Consider the following 18,769-nt stretch of genomic DNA (forward strand, 5'->3'; position numbering starts at 1 on the left):
TGCAAAACGAGTAACTTTGTAAAGATATAACACTTGTGAATCATATATAACATAAATTATTGAAATGCAAATATTTGAACAGTTTTAAAAGTATGTGAACAGAAGGATGCCTGACTATCTTTGACTATCCTTACGTCTTTGCCTCAAGTGTCAGTAGAAATCTTATGGCCGTTGTAAATAAATTGTAAACGATATAATGATACTTGGTAAATCACTCAAAAATTATTTTCATCTTTTTATTTTCTATCCTTCTTTGTCATTGTTTACTGTGTGATAGTATTCTAAAAAGATTAAGGATGTTTCAAATTTATTGACAGTAATCAAAAAGAAAAAGAAAAATGTTCGAATGTGACGGTGCATATTTTCTTTATATCATTATTTTGAAAAGTTTGTAATGAATTAAGCATTGTGCACTCTCAGATAACAGTGTATTTGAGTACATTGTTTTCATATATGATTTGGTTTTTGTTCAGCTATGAATATACAATTTATCAATCTATGAAAACAATTCAGAAAATTGCTTGCTCTTTAATCAGATGAATGATTAGGGATAAATTATATTTGGTTAATAGAAAACATTCAATACAACGAATATGTCTTAAAATGTCCAAAACTATATGCGTTACCACTGCAACAACACGTCACACGTATTTTAAATAGCAATCGACTATTTCAGGTAGTAAAGGAGCTTAAACCTACAGATATATTTAAATGAAAAAAATTACATGAAATTCAGATCAACATTTAAAATGAAGCATAGTTACATCAGTTCAATCGTTTATAAGATATAGCTTTTGCATGGAAAAAATCGTTAAAAAAATCGTTAAATTTTTTATATTCTGAAGAGGGTTAAAACTGGAATACGTTAGCTTTTTCATTCATTTTGTTAAAGAAATATTACCGTTAGCTGATATGCTTTCAAATGCATGATAAATATGCTATAAATATTTACGACGAAATTTGCATTTAAAAAAAAATTGTCATCGTAACGATTGAATTGCTTCAGGTAGTCACGTAGTTTAAAACTATTTATAACCTGTTTATCATATATGAAGTTGGCTGTGCAATAATAAAGTATCTTTATTACTTTGTACAAAGCAAACAAGTCAATTTATAACAACTGAAAGTCACATTACCATATTCGTTCCAATAATAAGGATCTACTTTCATACCTGTTTGTTTTTGCTTGACGAGTTATTGCTTTTAAGCATAATTACTCCAAATTGTGAGCCCTTTCTCTGTAAAGGTAAATGCGTGTGGGATGATATTGTTTATATATACATATGTATGTATGTGTGCTTTAACATATTTTGGTTTGTCTTTAGGCTAATGGCAATGTTGCAATAATCATTTCGCATGGTGTAAACTAGCAACTATCAAAGTAAAACCAATATTTCTATTTTTTGAAAGTTTTATATGCCAATAACACGCACATGAAGTAACCTATAGTTATGAAAACCCATAAAGATAACCAATATATGCAGCAGTTTTGCCTTCAATCATTTTTTGTGAATGCTGAAATATTATATGAAGTTTAACTTACATATCCGAGTGTTACCTTAACATTCGTTAGTAGAAAGAAGAACACTTGTACATTCACTAAACTCGTAATAGTCTTCATTTCATCAGTTCAGGTATCAATACTCGACATTTCATTTCTTGCTTATGTTTATGTAGTGATATTAATCTCAGACAAAATGAAAATCTAACTTTAGAACTGAATTATGTGACAAGACAATAACTAAAATACTATGTGTGGTTTGATTTCCAATTCAATTGAATCAAATATGATAATCAACAAGAAAAGGCGGCGTTCAATGAACGCAATTATGGTATATTTTAAGTTTCAACATGCTTTATCGAGAATGCGCATGAGCATGCGCATTCAAATATTGATTTACTGTCGTAATATAATAGGGCACTATATAAGGACTAGTCCTTTATTTTGCATCTTGAGAAAGACGCTAGGAATATTATGTGTATGGTATATGTCTGGCAGAATTATGGTAAGAAAACTTTCTTTCAGTAGTGTTAACCTATTGTTAAAAGCGCGTAATAATTTCTAGGAATACTGTATTTTGACCACATATTTAAAGCTACATGCCTCCAGGTGAGTCAAAATATTTCAATAAAATCAAACGTGACAAAAATGTACTAAGATGTAAGGAAAAGTAAAAAAGTTTCAAGGTTCAAGTAATATTTTACATATTAAATGCGATTAATGACTGGTTTTTCAGTCTTTACAACTATATTTCTACTGCAGTACGAACGCATTAAAGGCTATTTATGCATATTTTGGCCACTTTTTGGTAATTTACGTGGTTTGTCAGTGCCATTGATAGTGTGTAAATGCTTCCTTTTGGTAACTTTCCAATATTACACATTCAAATACATTTTCAAAATTTTCATGAAAAAATAATATGAATCTGGAGGTGTGCTGCTTTAATATCATTGTTAAAAGATAAATAATACTATAATTGATTTAACAGATATTTTCTGACACACAAAAAGGTCTTCGCAAACAGAAAATAATGTTTAGAACAGTATTGTTTAAAATTTTAAGTTGAATTTTTATATATTGCAAATGCAGATTAAAAAGTCGTTAAAATGAATTATATAACTTATTGTTGATATATTTGCTCATATCTTCTTGGTATCTGTGATATATATCATATTATTATTTATAAGCATCTGAATTTAATATTTCAGACACGAAAATACTATTTTTTGATTGTCATTGCGGCATTATCTCACCTTCCAAACGCAGGTAATTCATAAAAAGTTTCTAGATGCGAACTACTTTTTAAACCAACTACAAAAATGTAAATATAATAAGTATGAAAATTATACTTATATTTCTGTAATAACATCACCATATGTTATTTTAATCACACCTTTTCTGATATTTCAATATATTTGTTTGCCTTCTTTTTTATATTTATTTTTATTTTTTTTTTGTATTTATTTATTATAATTGGGTTTGTACTTTAAAGCATCACAAGGACAATGTGATGCCACTACACAAGCATGTCCGGAACACTCGACGTGTGCTGCCGATAACACTAATTGTGAGTGCGATGAGGGATACAAGCCAAATGTTGCTGGAGATGGTTGTGTTGCAAAAGGTTTGGTCTCTAAACTCTAATGCGTTTTATTAAAAATAGACGTAAGCAGTGAATCTATTTAAGCTGATAAAATGTTTAAATTTGTGTAAATTTGCTTATCACTTCTTAAACCAGATTGTGTTTCATTATAAAGGTAGATATTTGTTGCATACATTTAACGTTTTCTATATTGTTATCCTTTTGTTTACGTTTTAATACTTACTTTAAATCATTAAGACAAATAGCTAAATTCTTTGATGTAACCATATTTCCGTCATTGAAATTGAAAGTTATGAAAAATTATGTTATTTGTTGTTAAAATATTAGAATGCAACTTGTGAAACATATCAATATAAAAAGACAAAAGGTAAAAATCATAACATTTAATCTTCATACGAGATTGTAAAATAATTGAATCATAGAAATAAGCTCATATAAAGGTTATTATCTTGCTTCTCATATACAATTCTTGTTAATAAGTTTTTTTAATGCATTACTATATTTTATGATTTTCACAATAACATAATTATGAATATGCTTAATATGTTTAACATTCAAAGCTTATAAATTATGAAAGCTATTAGTATAACGCACAGGTTTGTGCAAAACAGATGAGAGAAACATTGAAAAATAAATTTAAGGATGATATCTTTACTGTTATGCATTAAGCAAACGTTATGGTAACGGCTGTCCTGCCGTAGCTTTCTTCTAGTCATATAAAATAATCATTGAATACGAAATTTGAAATTAACGCATTCCCTTACCTTTAAATGTTACTTTTATTTTGGTCTTATGAGTATCTACCAGCCATACAATTTAATTTTTTAATTTAGAAATAAAAAGCGCAATCCCGTTTATACGGGTGTTGCCCTAGTTTTAATCAGAATATTCTTTATCAACTTTACCTTTCCTTTTAACTATGCACAATAACGATATTTTACTCCTGAATAGTGTTTACTATTTCATTGTCTTTGGGATAAACCATGTGATCATTTTTAATGTTAAAAAGTACTGTTACCATTGAAAGAGTTAAATACACTTTTTTGGTCAAGTGGTACGTTTGAATCAACAGTAAGAATAATTCCCTTATGCGTAACGGATATAAACATTGACACAAAAATTGAGCGGTTATAATAAAGTCTATTGAGTTTATGAATAGAAGCTAGAAACTTTTCTAAATATCCCTAGTTTACTCACAATTTTGAAAATGTAGTGGTATTTTATCAACTCAAAAAGGCATGATATAAATTGATTATTGTATTCAGTTCTTTTATTTTAATAGTTTAGTGTAGTTTTTAATTTCTGTTATCATGGTGCCGCATTTAGTCATTATATAAACAATTTCTTGCCTCGATAAGTTTGAGAAAATGTAACAGTGATTTTCATGAAGAATAGCAATTCTATAATACTGTTTCAAATGATTTACAGATACAAGTTGAAAAATGTATGATTGTATTGTTTTATGAAGTAAATAGGACGTATTGAATGCTTATTACTTTACAATGTTGACACGAATTTACTATTATGTTTCGCATTATATTTACTATTTTTTCCGGGTGTAAATGTATTTACACATCTTTATACTTTTGATATTCTTTTCAGGTCTGAGCGACGCATGCTCTGCTGATACCGAATGTTCTGCCGTCACAGATTCTTTATGTGGTACAGATTTGCCAAGGAAATGCATTTGTAAAGCTTCTCATAAACCACATGGAACAGACGGAACATGTATACCTAAAGGCTAGTTTTTTTTAACTTCATTTGTTACATACTTTATGCTTTATAAGAATCTGATATATCATACAACGTTTTCCTCTATCTAAGTATTTTTAAGCAACAATAATTCATACCTTTTATGGAGAAAAAAGAACAAAATTAAAGAGCAGTTTTACACTTATTAAATTAACAATATCATTTTTATATACATTAGGTACATGTTAAACTTTTGAAAATATATAGAAAAGTACACGTACAAAATTAATACTTATCTTGATTTTTTAAACAAGACTAGTCGTTTTGAATTATCAAATCGTTTTCAATGTCATAAAGCATATCAGATTCTATATCAAATGTAAAAACCGTAAATATTTTATCGTTACAATATCCGTCAAGATTACAGGTTAAATTTGTGGAGCTCGTTAAGCGCATGAGTTCTTAATCAAAGGGAATGTCGTTGTGCTTAACATTTTAAGCTGTTAAACCTTAATATATATTTGAGTTTGTTTGATTAATATTAAAAGCGTTGCGATTTCATATACTAAGTACCCTATTTTTTATGTCGTAGAATAATTCACACAAAGAAATCAATATTTCTCCTGATAGATCTAGCGCTTATGAATTGTTTAACTGATATCCAGCTTCTAGGTTGAGTTTGTCTTATCAAGCTATGTTTGTTCAGTTCAATTCAAAGTGACGTTTTTATTAATTTTTATTTATCAAATTTGAACAACATCTTATATCAGTTTTTTTTCTAAGGCATTTCTTCTTAATTTTGAATTTGAAATTATAATTAAAATTTCTTTCATCAAGCTTGTTTGATTAAAATGTATTTAGGAATCTATTTGTTATTTTTAGTAATTGGTGGACAATGCTCAACTGATGTGGACTGTAATGTTGATAACTCACAATGTACAGAGAATAAATGTGAGTGCACAGACGCATATAAGTATCAGGACACTGACGACATTTGTATTGCTAAAGGTAAGATACATCGAATAACCAAAAATCTAATAGTCAATACAATTGAAGCCTGAAGTTCGTATTCTTTGTTAATAATAAGTATAGATAATTTTAGCCAGTAATTGCTTGTTTTGACATAACATTTAAAATGTGCATAAAGCAGTGTGTAAAGGGTACACATTTTTGACAAATGAAGCTTTAAAAAAATAAATTATGCTTTAAGCATAAATAAAATGTATTGAAGTGTCTGAAGTCTGATAATCTTAAATGTTAAACAATAGGATATATTGAGATTAACACAGTCCTTTCCTCTATCTAAGCACTTTTTAAACAACAATAATTCATACTTTTTGTGGAGAAAAATAACCTAAATAAATGACCAGTTTTACAGTTTTAGACAAATTTACAATATCATTTATATATAAATTTAGATAGTTACATGATTGTAATACTTTTGTCAAGTTATAGCACACTTCATAAACAATTCTTAACGTGATGTTGTAAACAAGGCTAGTCAAATTAAAAGATCAATTCGTTTAAAATCATATCATATGTTTAGAATAGTGCCTATCAGATTATATTATCATATGCTAAAAACAATAATATCGTAACAGATTATATTATCATATGCTAAAATCATTGATATCGTAACGTTACAAACTCCGCCAAAAACACAGGTTAAATTTCTACTGGATGTGAATTCGTTCTGATCGTTGTGCGCATGAGTTAAATGCCGTTGCGCTTAACGTTTTAAGTTGTTACAACTATTATGTGCAGTTCATTTGTTCACTTACAATAAAACGCGTTGTGATCTATCATACACTAAGTACCCTATTTGTAATGTCTTATACTAATTCATACAATCTCTCCGTGGAATTTACAAAGAAAGTTTGACATTTCACTCCTTAGCAAGCACTATATAAAACCGATACAACTCATAAAGATTTTGTTTGGTTTGGTTAACATACAATTACAGATTTTGTTCAATGCCAACAAGTAATTCTAAAGTGAATGGTAAAGAAAGGTAAACAGTTTGACTTACATTTTACAAAATATTAAATAAAGAGTTGAAATGACTGGACTTATCCATATACAGAGGATGATAACCAAAGTGCTGTTAAATTTACGCTACATGATGCAATAATTTCTCTTCAAGTATGCACTTACCATCTGATGCTATTTGTGGTACGGAATCTGCCAGGAAATGTATCTGCAAAGATACTCACAAACCATACGAAACCGCTTGATTTTGTGTAACTAAAGGCTAGTGCAGTGTGACTTCATTTTGGTGACACAATGTGTAAGAAAACATGGATACAACATTTTGCTCTCGATCTGAAACATTCTGGTACAAGAACAATATTCATGTGTACCATTCGCGATGCCTGACTGAATATTCATAACAAGTTAATTATCTATCTCAGAAATTAATAAAAGGAAAACAAAATGCACCTACCTAACATAAATTGTCACTCCACATTATTTATTTGTTTGTTTGTTTGATTGATTGGGTTTTACGTCACACCGACACAATGTAGGCCATTTGGCGACGTTCAAGCTTTACTAGTGGAGGAAGACGTCAGGTGCCCTTCCGTGCATAATTTCAGGCCCGAACGGGCACTTGAGTAGAACCAACGACGTTCCGTAAGCTAGATGGATAGCTTTCTCACATGAAAGAATCCAAAGTCCCTGTCGGGATTCGAATCCACAGCGGTGAGGGGCAATCCACGTTATAATGCTAAAAGTCTTAGGAAAATACAAATTATTACAAGGAAAAAAATATATATTGGTGAACAGTTCATAACTCTCTTGCAACCAACCAACAGCATTAATACAAACACGCACAATTTTGCTCCTAGGACAATATGGTTGCAAATTGATAGAAAAAATACTAAACAATAGCATCAAAGCCATGCCTTAATCCAAGCTCAATTGGCAATATTTGACATAAACAGTATAAAGTATTTAAAATATCAATATTAAACATCATCTTATTCCTATTGTTAACGTCTACGTTACGATTATGCGATTGATTTATAAATGTTATAAAATTAAGCGAAGGTAGAATCGCATGCTGCTATGCGTCACAATGTAAGTTTCTAGATTTTTCAATACAACTTAAGCTATAACCTTTAATAAATCTGATTGTTTTATATAATTATATAGTTTAGAATCCTCATAAATAATTTCTTGTCTTGATTAGTTTAGTCGGAATATTCTTTATCAGCTTCACCTCTTCTTTTTAACAATGCACAACAACGATATTTTACTCCTGAATAGTGTTTAATTATGAGCTGCTATTTTATTTTCTTGAAAATAAACAGCCTGATCATTTTTAAATGTTAAAAGTACTGTTACCTATGAAAGTTTAGAATACACATTTTTGGTCAAGTGCTACGCTTGAATAAGCAGTAAGAATAATTTCCTTATGTTTTACGAAAATTTACATTGACACAACAATTGAGCGGTAATAATACATAATATGGAGTTTATGAATAGAAGCTAGAAGCTTTTCTGAATATCCATAGTTTACTCACAATTTTGAAAATTAAGTGGTATTTTATTAACTCAAAAAGGCATGAAATATATTGATTATTGTATTTAGTTCTTTTATTTTAATAGTTTAATGTAGTTTATAATTTCTGATATCATGTTGTCGCATTTAGTCATTATATAAACAATTTCTTGCCTCGATTAGTTTGAGAAAATGTAACAGTGATTTTCATGAAAAATAGCAATTCTATAATACTGTTTGAAATGATTTACACATACAAGTTGAAAAATGTATGATTGTATTGTTTTTATGAAGTAAATAGGACGTATTGAATGCTTATTACTTTACAGTGTTGACATGAATTTACTATTATGTTTCGCATTATATTTACTATTTTTTCCGGGTGTAAATGTATTTATACATCTTGATACTCTTGATATTCTTTTCAGGTCTGAACGACGAATGCTCTGCTAATACTGATTGTTCTGCCGTCACAGATTCTATATGTGGTACAGATTCTCCAAGGAAATGCATTTGTAAAGCTTCTCATAAACCACGTGAAACAGACGGAACATGTGAACCTAAAGGCTAGTTCCTTTTAACTTCATTTGTTACATACTTTATGCTTTATAAGAATCTGATATCATACAATGTTTTCTTCTATCTAAGTACTTTTTAAGCAACAATAATTCATACATTTTATGGAGAAAAAAGAACAAAATTAAAGAGCAGTTTTACACTTATTAAATTAACAATATCATTTATATATATATACATTAAGTACATGTTATACTTTTGAAAATATAAAGAAAAGTACACGAACAAATTCTTATCTTGATGTTATAAATAAGGCTAGTCGTTTTGAATTATCAAATCGTTTTTAATGATATCATATGTTTGTCATATAGCATATCAGATTCTATATCAAATGTAAAAACCGTAAATATTTTATCGTTACAATATCCGTCAAGATTACAGGTTAAATTTGTGGAGCTCGTTAAGCGCATGAGTTCTTAATCAAAGGGAATGTCGTTGTGCTTAACATTTTAAGCTGTTTAACCGTAATGTATATTTGAGTTTGTTTACTAATTTAAAATATAAAAGCGTTGCGATTTGATATACTAAGAACCCTATTTTTTATGTCGTAGACTAATTTAAACAACGTTTCCGTGGAATTTACGTAGAACCTTTGATTTTGCACTCCTTAGAAAGTCCTAAATAAAACAGATATACCTCATAAGGATTAAGTTCTTTCTGGTTAATATACAGTTCAGATCTGTTTTGTCAATACCAACAAGCATTTTTTAAGGAAAAAAGTGAAGTTTGACTCACATTTTATAAAATATGAAATAAAAAATTCAAATGACTGGACTTACTAAATTACAGAGTTTGATAACCAAAGTGTTGTTTAATTTTTGCTATATAATGCAAGAATTTCTCCTCAAGTGTTCAATTACCGTCTACAGACCAGTGTATTTGATAATTATATTTGTAAACAATAAAGCATATTTTAATTCTTATTCTAGGCCTTGACGACGACTGTTCGGGGGATACGGATTGCGCAAACGTTGCTGAAGCTATTTGTGGTACAGATTCTCCGAGGAAATGTATCTGCAAAAATACTCATATACCACATGAAACCGATGGAACATGTGTAACTAAAGGCTAGTACTTTGTTACTTCTTTTTTGTGTGTGACACAATGTATTAGAATCCTACATCAAAGATTTTGCTTTTGGTCTAAAACATTCTGGTACTATAACAATCTACATGTATACATTTTGCAGAGCTGGAAGAAAATTCCATAACAAGTTTTTTTATCTATCTCAGAGATAAAATGAAAAAGAAACAAGCTGTATCTACATTACAAAAAATGTCTCTCCATATTGTATTGATAAGACTCTTAGGAAACAACAACTGATGACAAGAAAAAAATAATATATTGGTGAACAGTTTCATACATCGTTTTCAAACAACCGAAAGCATTAATACGAAAACGCAAAAATCTGTTACTAGGACAATATGTTTGCAAATTGATTTAAAAAAATACTAAAAAGCATCAAAGCCATGCCTTAATCCAAGCTCAATCGGCAATATTTGACATAAATATTATTAAGTATTTAAAAAATATCAATTCGTTTTATGTCATTTCAAATATTTTGAAATATTATCATCCTATTCATATTGTTAACGTCTCCTTTACAATTACCAGTTTGATTTATTAATGTGATAAAGTTAAATCACATTCCGCTTTGTTTAACAATGTTAGTTTCTAGATTTTTCAAAAGAACTTAAACTATGTATTCATTAACGTATCTAATTGTTTTATACATTTTGCCATAAAATTTACAGAGGGGTTCATAACCTCAGATCCCCTTTCAAAATTCCATTTTATTTAGTTCTGCCCATTGTTTTCTCGTTTAGGGCACACACATTCTTTTATCTGGGGACCATACGCCGCTTTTCATGGAATGACACCACTGTGTCATATTGAAAATTCCATGATAATCGCCGTATGAACACATCTGAAGATGTTTCTAAATTCACAATTTTACCATTTTTGTGTTTAAATGTTGAATTCTGCTTAAGCCGGTGCTAGAGGGCGCGGACGGTAACTTTCACTTTCCAATACCGTCCATGAACAGACTCAAACAAACCGAGCCTGCAACATTTTACAATTTTGCCTTGTCGACCTTTCTTTGTTGATTCCATTTTCGCTATTACATAATGAAATTCCTATACAAATCGGAAGTATGTAACCGTTCACAAAGTTTTACTGTTTTCTTTGACAATGTACAGTCTTCAAAACATTGTTAGTAATTGGACGGTACCAAGTTTATCTATTCTTTGTGAGGTTTTTGTTTTTTTTTGTTATTTTTTTTTTGTTGTTTTTTTTTCAAATTTCATACAACTGACATCTTGGATTAAAGTAAACAAACATCTTTTTATCATCTTTGTCCAGTCAAGCAGGTGTGGTCATGGCGCTTGGTATCTGCATGATTTGTACTGTTTGCAATGAGTTTGTCACGTTTAATGTTTTCATTCGTTATAATATGATCAATTATGAATTAAAAGATAAAAACGTGTTTCTAATTTAGTTGATTATGTCTGTAAGCGAACGCTACTACAAGTTGGTAAGTGAAGTCACAATCTATAGATTTCAATGATGTTATAAGAAAGTGATGGTTAAAATAATTATAATAATTCCCGAAGAAGCTTTACTTGTATTCAGGATATAATTACTTACCATATGACATACACATTTATCTTGATATTTCATTACTTATATTTTATAAAAGAGAGTAAAACATGATCACAAAAGAACGCTTTAAATGACAAAAATAAAATTGTTGCAGCCTTCCGCTCTGGAACTATCTATTTTACTTGCCACAAGTTAATATGTGTTTGTTTATTCGACATTAAAGATCCTGTATGTTTTGTGATTGATATTATTACTGTGTGTATACTACACTTGCAAAAAATTATATATTTTTATAATAATGCAAATAAAATAAATGCAATTTTCAAACATCAAAGAATATGTAAAATGTGTACTGCAAATATATGTGCACATTATATTTAATCAATAAATTACATGCATTCATTTCTTATTGGAAAATTTGACTTAAAATTTATAGAAAATAAAGTTCTAATTACCTCCCTTTATTTACATGAGATGTTAAATTTGGTAATATCTTTATAAATAATGCTTATTTGAACTTACAATATTGACAAATCTTAATTTGAGCATCATATTTATGGAATAAAACCATGAAAAAATTGTGTTACAGGATCTTTAAATAATCTTCAATGGTTAGAATAAATATAATGACAACACTATGTGATATAATCAAAGAAATCAATATTTCTCCTGATTGACGTTAATGAATTTTTTTAACTGATATCTAGCTTCTAGGTTATGTTTGTCTTATCAAGCTATGTTTCTTCAGGTAAATTCAAATGTTTTTATAAATTTTTATTAATCAAATTTGAACAACATCTTATATCAGTTTTTTTGTCATTTTTTGACATTTCTTCTTAATTTTGAATCTGAAATAATTAAAAAAAAATTCATCAAGCTTATTTGATTAATATGTATTTAGGAATCTATTTGTTATTTTTAGTAATTGGTGGACAATGCTCAATTAACGGGGACTGCATTGTTGATAATTCACAATGTACAGATAATAAATGTGAGTGCACAGACGCATATAAGTATCAGGAAACTGACGACACTTGTATTGCTAAAGGTAAGATACAACGAATAACCAAACATCTCAATATAATTGAAGCCTGAAGTTCGTATTCTTTGTTAATAATAATTATTAATAATTTTACCCAATAACTGTTTGTTTTGACATAACATTTAAAAAGCGCATAAAGCAGAGTGTAAAGGGTACACATTTTTGACAAATTAAGCTTTAAAAAAATAATTCATGTTTTAAGCATAAATAAAATGTATTGAAGTGTCTGAAGTCTGATAATCTTAAATGTTAAACAATAGGGTATATTGAGATTAAAACAGCCCTTTGCTCTATCTAAGCACTTTTTAAACAACAATAATTCATACTTTTTGTGAAGAAAAATAAACCTAAAAAATGACCAGTTTTACAGTTTTAGACAAATTAACAATATCATTTAATATATATAAATTTATATAGTTACATGTAATACTTTTGCCACGTTATAGAAAACTTCATGAACAATTGTTATCTTGATGTTATTAACAAGGCTAGTCAAATTAAAATATCAATTCGTTTAAAATCATATCATTTGTTTAAAATAGTGCCTATCAGACTATATTATCATATGCTAAAATCATTAATATCGTAACGTCACAAACTCCGTCAAGAACACTGGTTAAATTTCTACTGGGTGTGAATTCGTTTAGATCGTTGTGCGCATGAGTTCTTAATAGTAGTAAATGCCGTTGCACTTAACGTTTTAAGTTGTTACAACTATAATGTGTAGTTCATTTGTTTACTTACAATAAAACGCGTTGTGATCTATCATACACTAAGTACCCTATTTGTAATGTCTTAGACTTATTCATACAATGTTTCCATGGAATTTACAATGAAAGTTTGATATTTCACTCCTTAGCAAGCACTATATAAAACCGATACAACTCATAAAGATTTTGTTCTTTTTGGTTATTAATAACAGACAATTAAGATTTTGTTCAATACCAACAAGTAATTTTAAAGTGAAGGGTAAAGAAAGGTATACACTTCGACTTACATTTTACAAAATATTGAATAAAGAGTTGAAATGACTGGACTTATCCATATACAGAGTTTGATAACCGAAGTGCTGTTAAATTTACGCTAAATGATACAATAATTTCTCTTCAAGTATGCACTTACCATCTGATGCTATTTTAAGGTCTGAACGACGACTGCACGGCTAATACCGATTGTTCTGCCGTAACTGATGCTATTTGTGGGATTGAATCTCCAAAGAAATGTATCTGTAAAGATACTCATAAACCTCATGAAACTGATGGAACATGTGAACCCAAAGGCTAGTACCGTGTTTCTTCTTCTTTTTTTTTTTTTTGGGGGGGGGACATTTTCGTACAATAAAAACGTATATGTTTAACTTGTGTGGTCATATGAAGATGACTGTCTCTTTAATGCATGTAAAATAAAACTGTACCTCATTACATGAATTGTGTCGCCATTTTGTATTCATAACTTTGTTAGGAAACAACGCTCACTTTAATTATTGGGACAATATGTTAACAGTGACATCACAATCACAGTTTCATCAGCTTCGAGAAAGTTTAAAAACCTTCAAATTGTTATCCCCTTGTAGTTAATTTGGCACAATAATATTGGTAAAACTATTATTTCATTTGAACATAGTTGCTGTTAACAGGATTATTTTATAATATGAGGGTAAAAACGATAAAAATGAAATTGTAACTAGCTTTTTTAAATAATACCTGTTCATGTACGGTAACATATTTTCGTATCACATTTATATATATTTAACACACCGCAACTAATAAGGTTTTGTTTAGTCGATCTTGAATCATCTTCCATGTTTAGAAAAAAAAAACATTATGATTTATTGTTCTGTTGTCAAATATACTAATATTTCTCCTGATGGATCTTGCGTTATTAAAATTTGTTTATGAGTAAAGCCTCATCTTAAGGTTGTTTTTTGCAAATCATATATTTTGATATTTTCTTTTCTTTTTTTTCATAACAATTCCAACTAAACTTTTTATTAAGCCATTGTCAAATCGTATCTCTTCTCACATGTTTATTCCTCATATTTTTTTTCTACTTGGATTTGAAACTTGAATTATAAACTATAACTTGTTTAATTGATAAAAAGAAATCTATTTTTTATTTCTAGTAATTGGTGGTTCATGCTCAAACAATGAGAACTGTAATGTTGATAATTCACAATGCAATACAGAGGGAAAATGTGAGTGCACAGACGCATATAAGTATCAGGGATCCGACGACACTTGTATTGCTAAAGGTACGATACAACGAACAATGAAAATCTTCTATTCAATATAATAATTGAAGCATGAAAATCGCATTATTTGATTATAACAGATAATGATTTTACCCAATGTTTGCTTTATTTTGACATAATATTTCATTTGTGCAAGACGCAGTTTTAAAGGGTTAAACTTTTTGACAAATGAAGATTTCAAAAAAATGATATATTGTTTAAACATAATGAAACTGCATTGAAATGTCTGAAGTTGGTAGAGTGCTTGTTTGTAGTAAGTTTTAAATTCAAAGTGTGTCGCCAGCATGTTGTTATCGTTAGGCGATGAATTTAAATAAATGTATTTTAATATGACATAATTATATAAATTGAACATAAGCTTTTAAAAAATGCATTTTGTGAACTCATTTTAGACATAACCATAGGTCTAAGACTGAAAAACAACAACAAAATTTGAAACAATGTACATGTTTTGGAATCTTTATGGTATATTTCAGATATATAAAATCATCCTTTTAATACTTACATTGAATTGCAAGACACGTTTATTCTTCAGGGGAGTCATATATAGATGTCTAAAATAGTTATACGGCTAGTGTCGGATATTGTGGATTAATCAATTGAAACATTAGTATGATAAAATGCCTTACCCATGAAATTACCATTTATGCTTAAAATAAAAAAAAGTTGCCGGCCCAAGTGATAGTGAAATGCTTTTACCAATAGAAAAAAACCAAAAGAAACCCACACAACATGCATGTTTAAGCTCATAAATAGGTCGTTTGGGCGGTATGTTGGACGGTTGATTTTATGTTATATTATTGTACCATTATGTTACTTAGTATTACTGATTTTAGTACCTTAATTCTTAAAAGTTGACTAAAGTACATATTGACTTTGCATAAACAAGACACGTAATGAACATACATTATTGTATTAGTATTTTTCCTTTTTTGTTTCGGTAGATGTGTCTAAAAAAAATAAATTAAATATACGAATCATTCTTACTTAGACTTATGTCGTTGTTTGCGCCGCTAAACCTGAAAAGCATGGTTTCAAATGTATGTTATTTGAAAACTATACTAATAAACTTTGCTTGTTAAGTGGTAAAATATTGATTTTGGATATTCTAAGTTTTAAATATTTCTTATTATGCGATGTTTGGAGACAAACCTCGTGCAGAACAAAGTTATAGCTCTCTGTAGCTACTACCTAATACAACAAAAACAATAACAAAACAAAACATCATTTAGCATAATTATAAAAACTGATATATAATTGAACAAGAGGCAATGAAACATTTTTATTTTCATCTCTAGCTGTGAACGAATTAACATGTACGGATAAATTAAATCAATGTGAAGATATTACCAACGCTGAATGCGATGACGAAAACGAAAAATGCAGGTGTAGCCTGGGATTCACAATGAATGCAAACACCTGTGTCGGAAACACTGGTAACTATAAATACATTGAAGAAAGTTTTTTTTTTAAATTTGGTTGTGATATACTGTGCCACTTTCTTCAGCGGCATTATTTCAAAATTTATTTAAATTATTGAAGGTTCATTTTTAGTTTAATAGGTAGAATATCTTAACCGAAAGGAAAGTTTAATTATTTACTTATTATACTTGTAATTGGCATTTCTGACAGTAAATAATATATACACTGTTGTAATATTTTTTCTTCTCTCATTCCAGCTGCACATACAACAATAGGATTTGCTTCGATGTTTTGTTGTTTTCTCGCACTGCTGATTACATAAGTATAGGCAGTTTGTGTATCACTAAGCTACTTCCCAGTTTGGTTTTCGTTATTTTTTATACTTGTCGCTTTATTTCTACATTGTATTGACACTTTTAAGTTATTGCATGCCAGTGTTATTATGTTTAGTTATTTTCACTGAAAGTTATTGGGATGACTAATTTGGACATTATTTAGAAACAAAATCATGATATAACGCCGATTCTAGCCTTCAATCTAAATAAAACAAGAATATATTCTTAAAACAGATTTTACTGTCTTGCTGCACAAGACTTTCGAGCTTTTTCAGTTGTTTTTTTAAAGATTTGTATGTATGTTAAGGAGAAATCGTATAATCAGAGTGCTTTCTCTGCATACCTTTATTTTTACGGTCTTTTTTTTTTGGAGTGACTGAATTTGTACAAACACAAGACATATTGCCCTCTTAAAATCAGTCACCAGACGAATGACAATTAACATATTTGTATATAGATATTAACATTCAATTAGGATTACAATGTGCAAAATTTGTATAAGATTATTTTTTCTTCGCCCCCTTTTTAGTGTTTTCTTTTATTGGATTTAATCAGATTTTCTGGGTTTTTTCTTTTGTTTGTTTTATTTAAAGAAAATAGACAAATGTTTAGTTTTAAATGAGAGAGGCGCATCTATCATTTGAGTATATTCCAGTAGTTTTTATTGTAATTGGGATACCAGTTTTAAGCTAGTAAGCTTTTGACTACTGGAATTGGCAATTGTCGGTTTTGAATATTATCTTAGATTTTATAAGGTAAGCGTTTAATTCACGTAACAACATATCTGATTTGAAATGGCTGTTAACTGATGTTAATTTGGTTTTTGTATTGGTTTAGAACTATTTCAGCAGTCATTATGCGAAACAGATAAAAGATAATATTCCTGACTAGCGCCATGTGATTATGTTTAAATGGTCTTCCTCATTTAAAATCATAAAAATAATTATCGTATTTGGTCAAAATTTTAAAATTATTAAAGCTTTTTCTTAAATAGATAGTTTAACTTTATCATACTGACAATATCAAAGTACGTAGCTACTTTCTTAGATTACAATTTAAAAGATATTGTATTTGTTGTCATCGAATTTGTATTTTTTTTGTAAAACATGACACCAACAATTAAGACACAAACTACTTATTGTAATAAACATTTGTCTTTAACCTAACTTTCTACTGTTGTTGTTTCTGTTGTTTTCAAAATGTTGAAATATTGGATTTTAAATGAAACGAGGTATATAAATTAATTGCTATAATTTTTCAAAATATGAAAGCGTATTTTGCCGGGATGATAGTGGTTATTGTCCACTTGACAGTTTCACAATATCCATTTTTACATCGCCATTCATGTTATTAAATGTAACATAATATAATCATGATATTGTCAATTCATATGATTATTTATAAATTTTGTTTAATATTAATTCGTAATTACGAAATATTAATTTGTTATCACGGAATATTAATTCATTTTTACGAAATATTAATTCGTTTTTACGAAATTTTATTTCGTAATTACGAAATATTGATTCGTTTTAGGAAAATCGATTCTTAAAAACGAAATTATATTTCGTAAAAACGAATTAATTTTTTAGACGGTTTTAAAGGGTTTTGGTAATATGTATAAAGAAGGCTTTGACATTAAGTTCCTGACTAAATATTATACATGTAAACGAAGAATATGTATAAATAGTGATTGTCTTATACCTTAACGTGGCGTATAGCAGTACTGTATATCAATTTAAATAATCGCCTCTTGATTGAGTTGCTGCGATAATCGTGATAGCACACGCACAAGGGAAATTGTGTTAAATTTGGAGAGTTTTTGTGTTTTTATGAATCCATAAATTTTAAGGAAATATACTTTTAGTAAAAAGCTGGAGGCCAGCCCATTTAGGCTTTACTAATATGTATAATAAAAGAAAGTAATAAATTGGCATGTTTCATTTTTAAAAAATCATTTCAGAAAAGATTAATTGTCTCAAATATTAAAACATTTTGATTTTTGCCAGCTGTTGGGAATATGTATTTGAAAATAGGGAAATGATCGAGAATGACTTTTCATTAAAAAACCCTGTTCACTATAATATAATAACTTAGAACTGCTCGGCTTATAATCGTTATATTTGGTGGCAAGATTGACCCAGGCTTGTAAATGACCCTTTTGATTGTGTGGTTAGTAGGTTCTTTGTCAAGCTCACAATAACCTTTAATAAGATTTCGTAAAAACGAATTATTATTTCG

General features: G+C 28.9%; 1 protein-coding gene across 1 annotated transcript; it reads left to right on the forward strand.

The window, feature by feature from the left end:
* The first annotated feature begins 1,907 nt into the window (after positions 1–1,907).
* Positions 1,908–17,699, forward strand: LOC132753487 (protein draper-like). Its single transcript, XM_060743969.1, has 12 exons — positions 1,908–2,006; positions 2,710–2,767; positions 2,994–3,125; positions 4,707–4,844; positions 5,679–5,804; positions 8,727–8,864; positions 9,804–9,941; positions 12,401–12,526; positions 13,662–13,799; positions 14,643–14,771; positions 16,070–16,207; positions 16,451–17,699. Exons 1-12 carry the CDS (start codon positions 1,989–1,991, stop codon positions 16,513–16,515), a joined length of 1,344 nt encoding a protein of 447 aa, XP_060599952.1. The 5' UTR covers positions 1,908–1,988; the 3' UTR covers positions 16,516–17,699.
* Positions 17,700–18,769: the final 1,070 nt, after the last annotated feature.

The sequence above is a fragment of the Ruditapes philippinarum genome, unplaced genomic scaffold (genome assembly GCF_026571515.1).
Source record: "Ruditapes philippinarum isolate M1 unplaced genomic scaffold, ASM2657151v2 ctg6092_1_1_1_1, whole genome shotgun sequence".
Classification (NCBI taxonomy): Eukaryota; Metazoa; Mollusca; class Bivalvia; order Venerida; family Veneridae; genus Ruditapes; species Ruditapes philippinarum.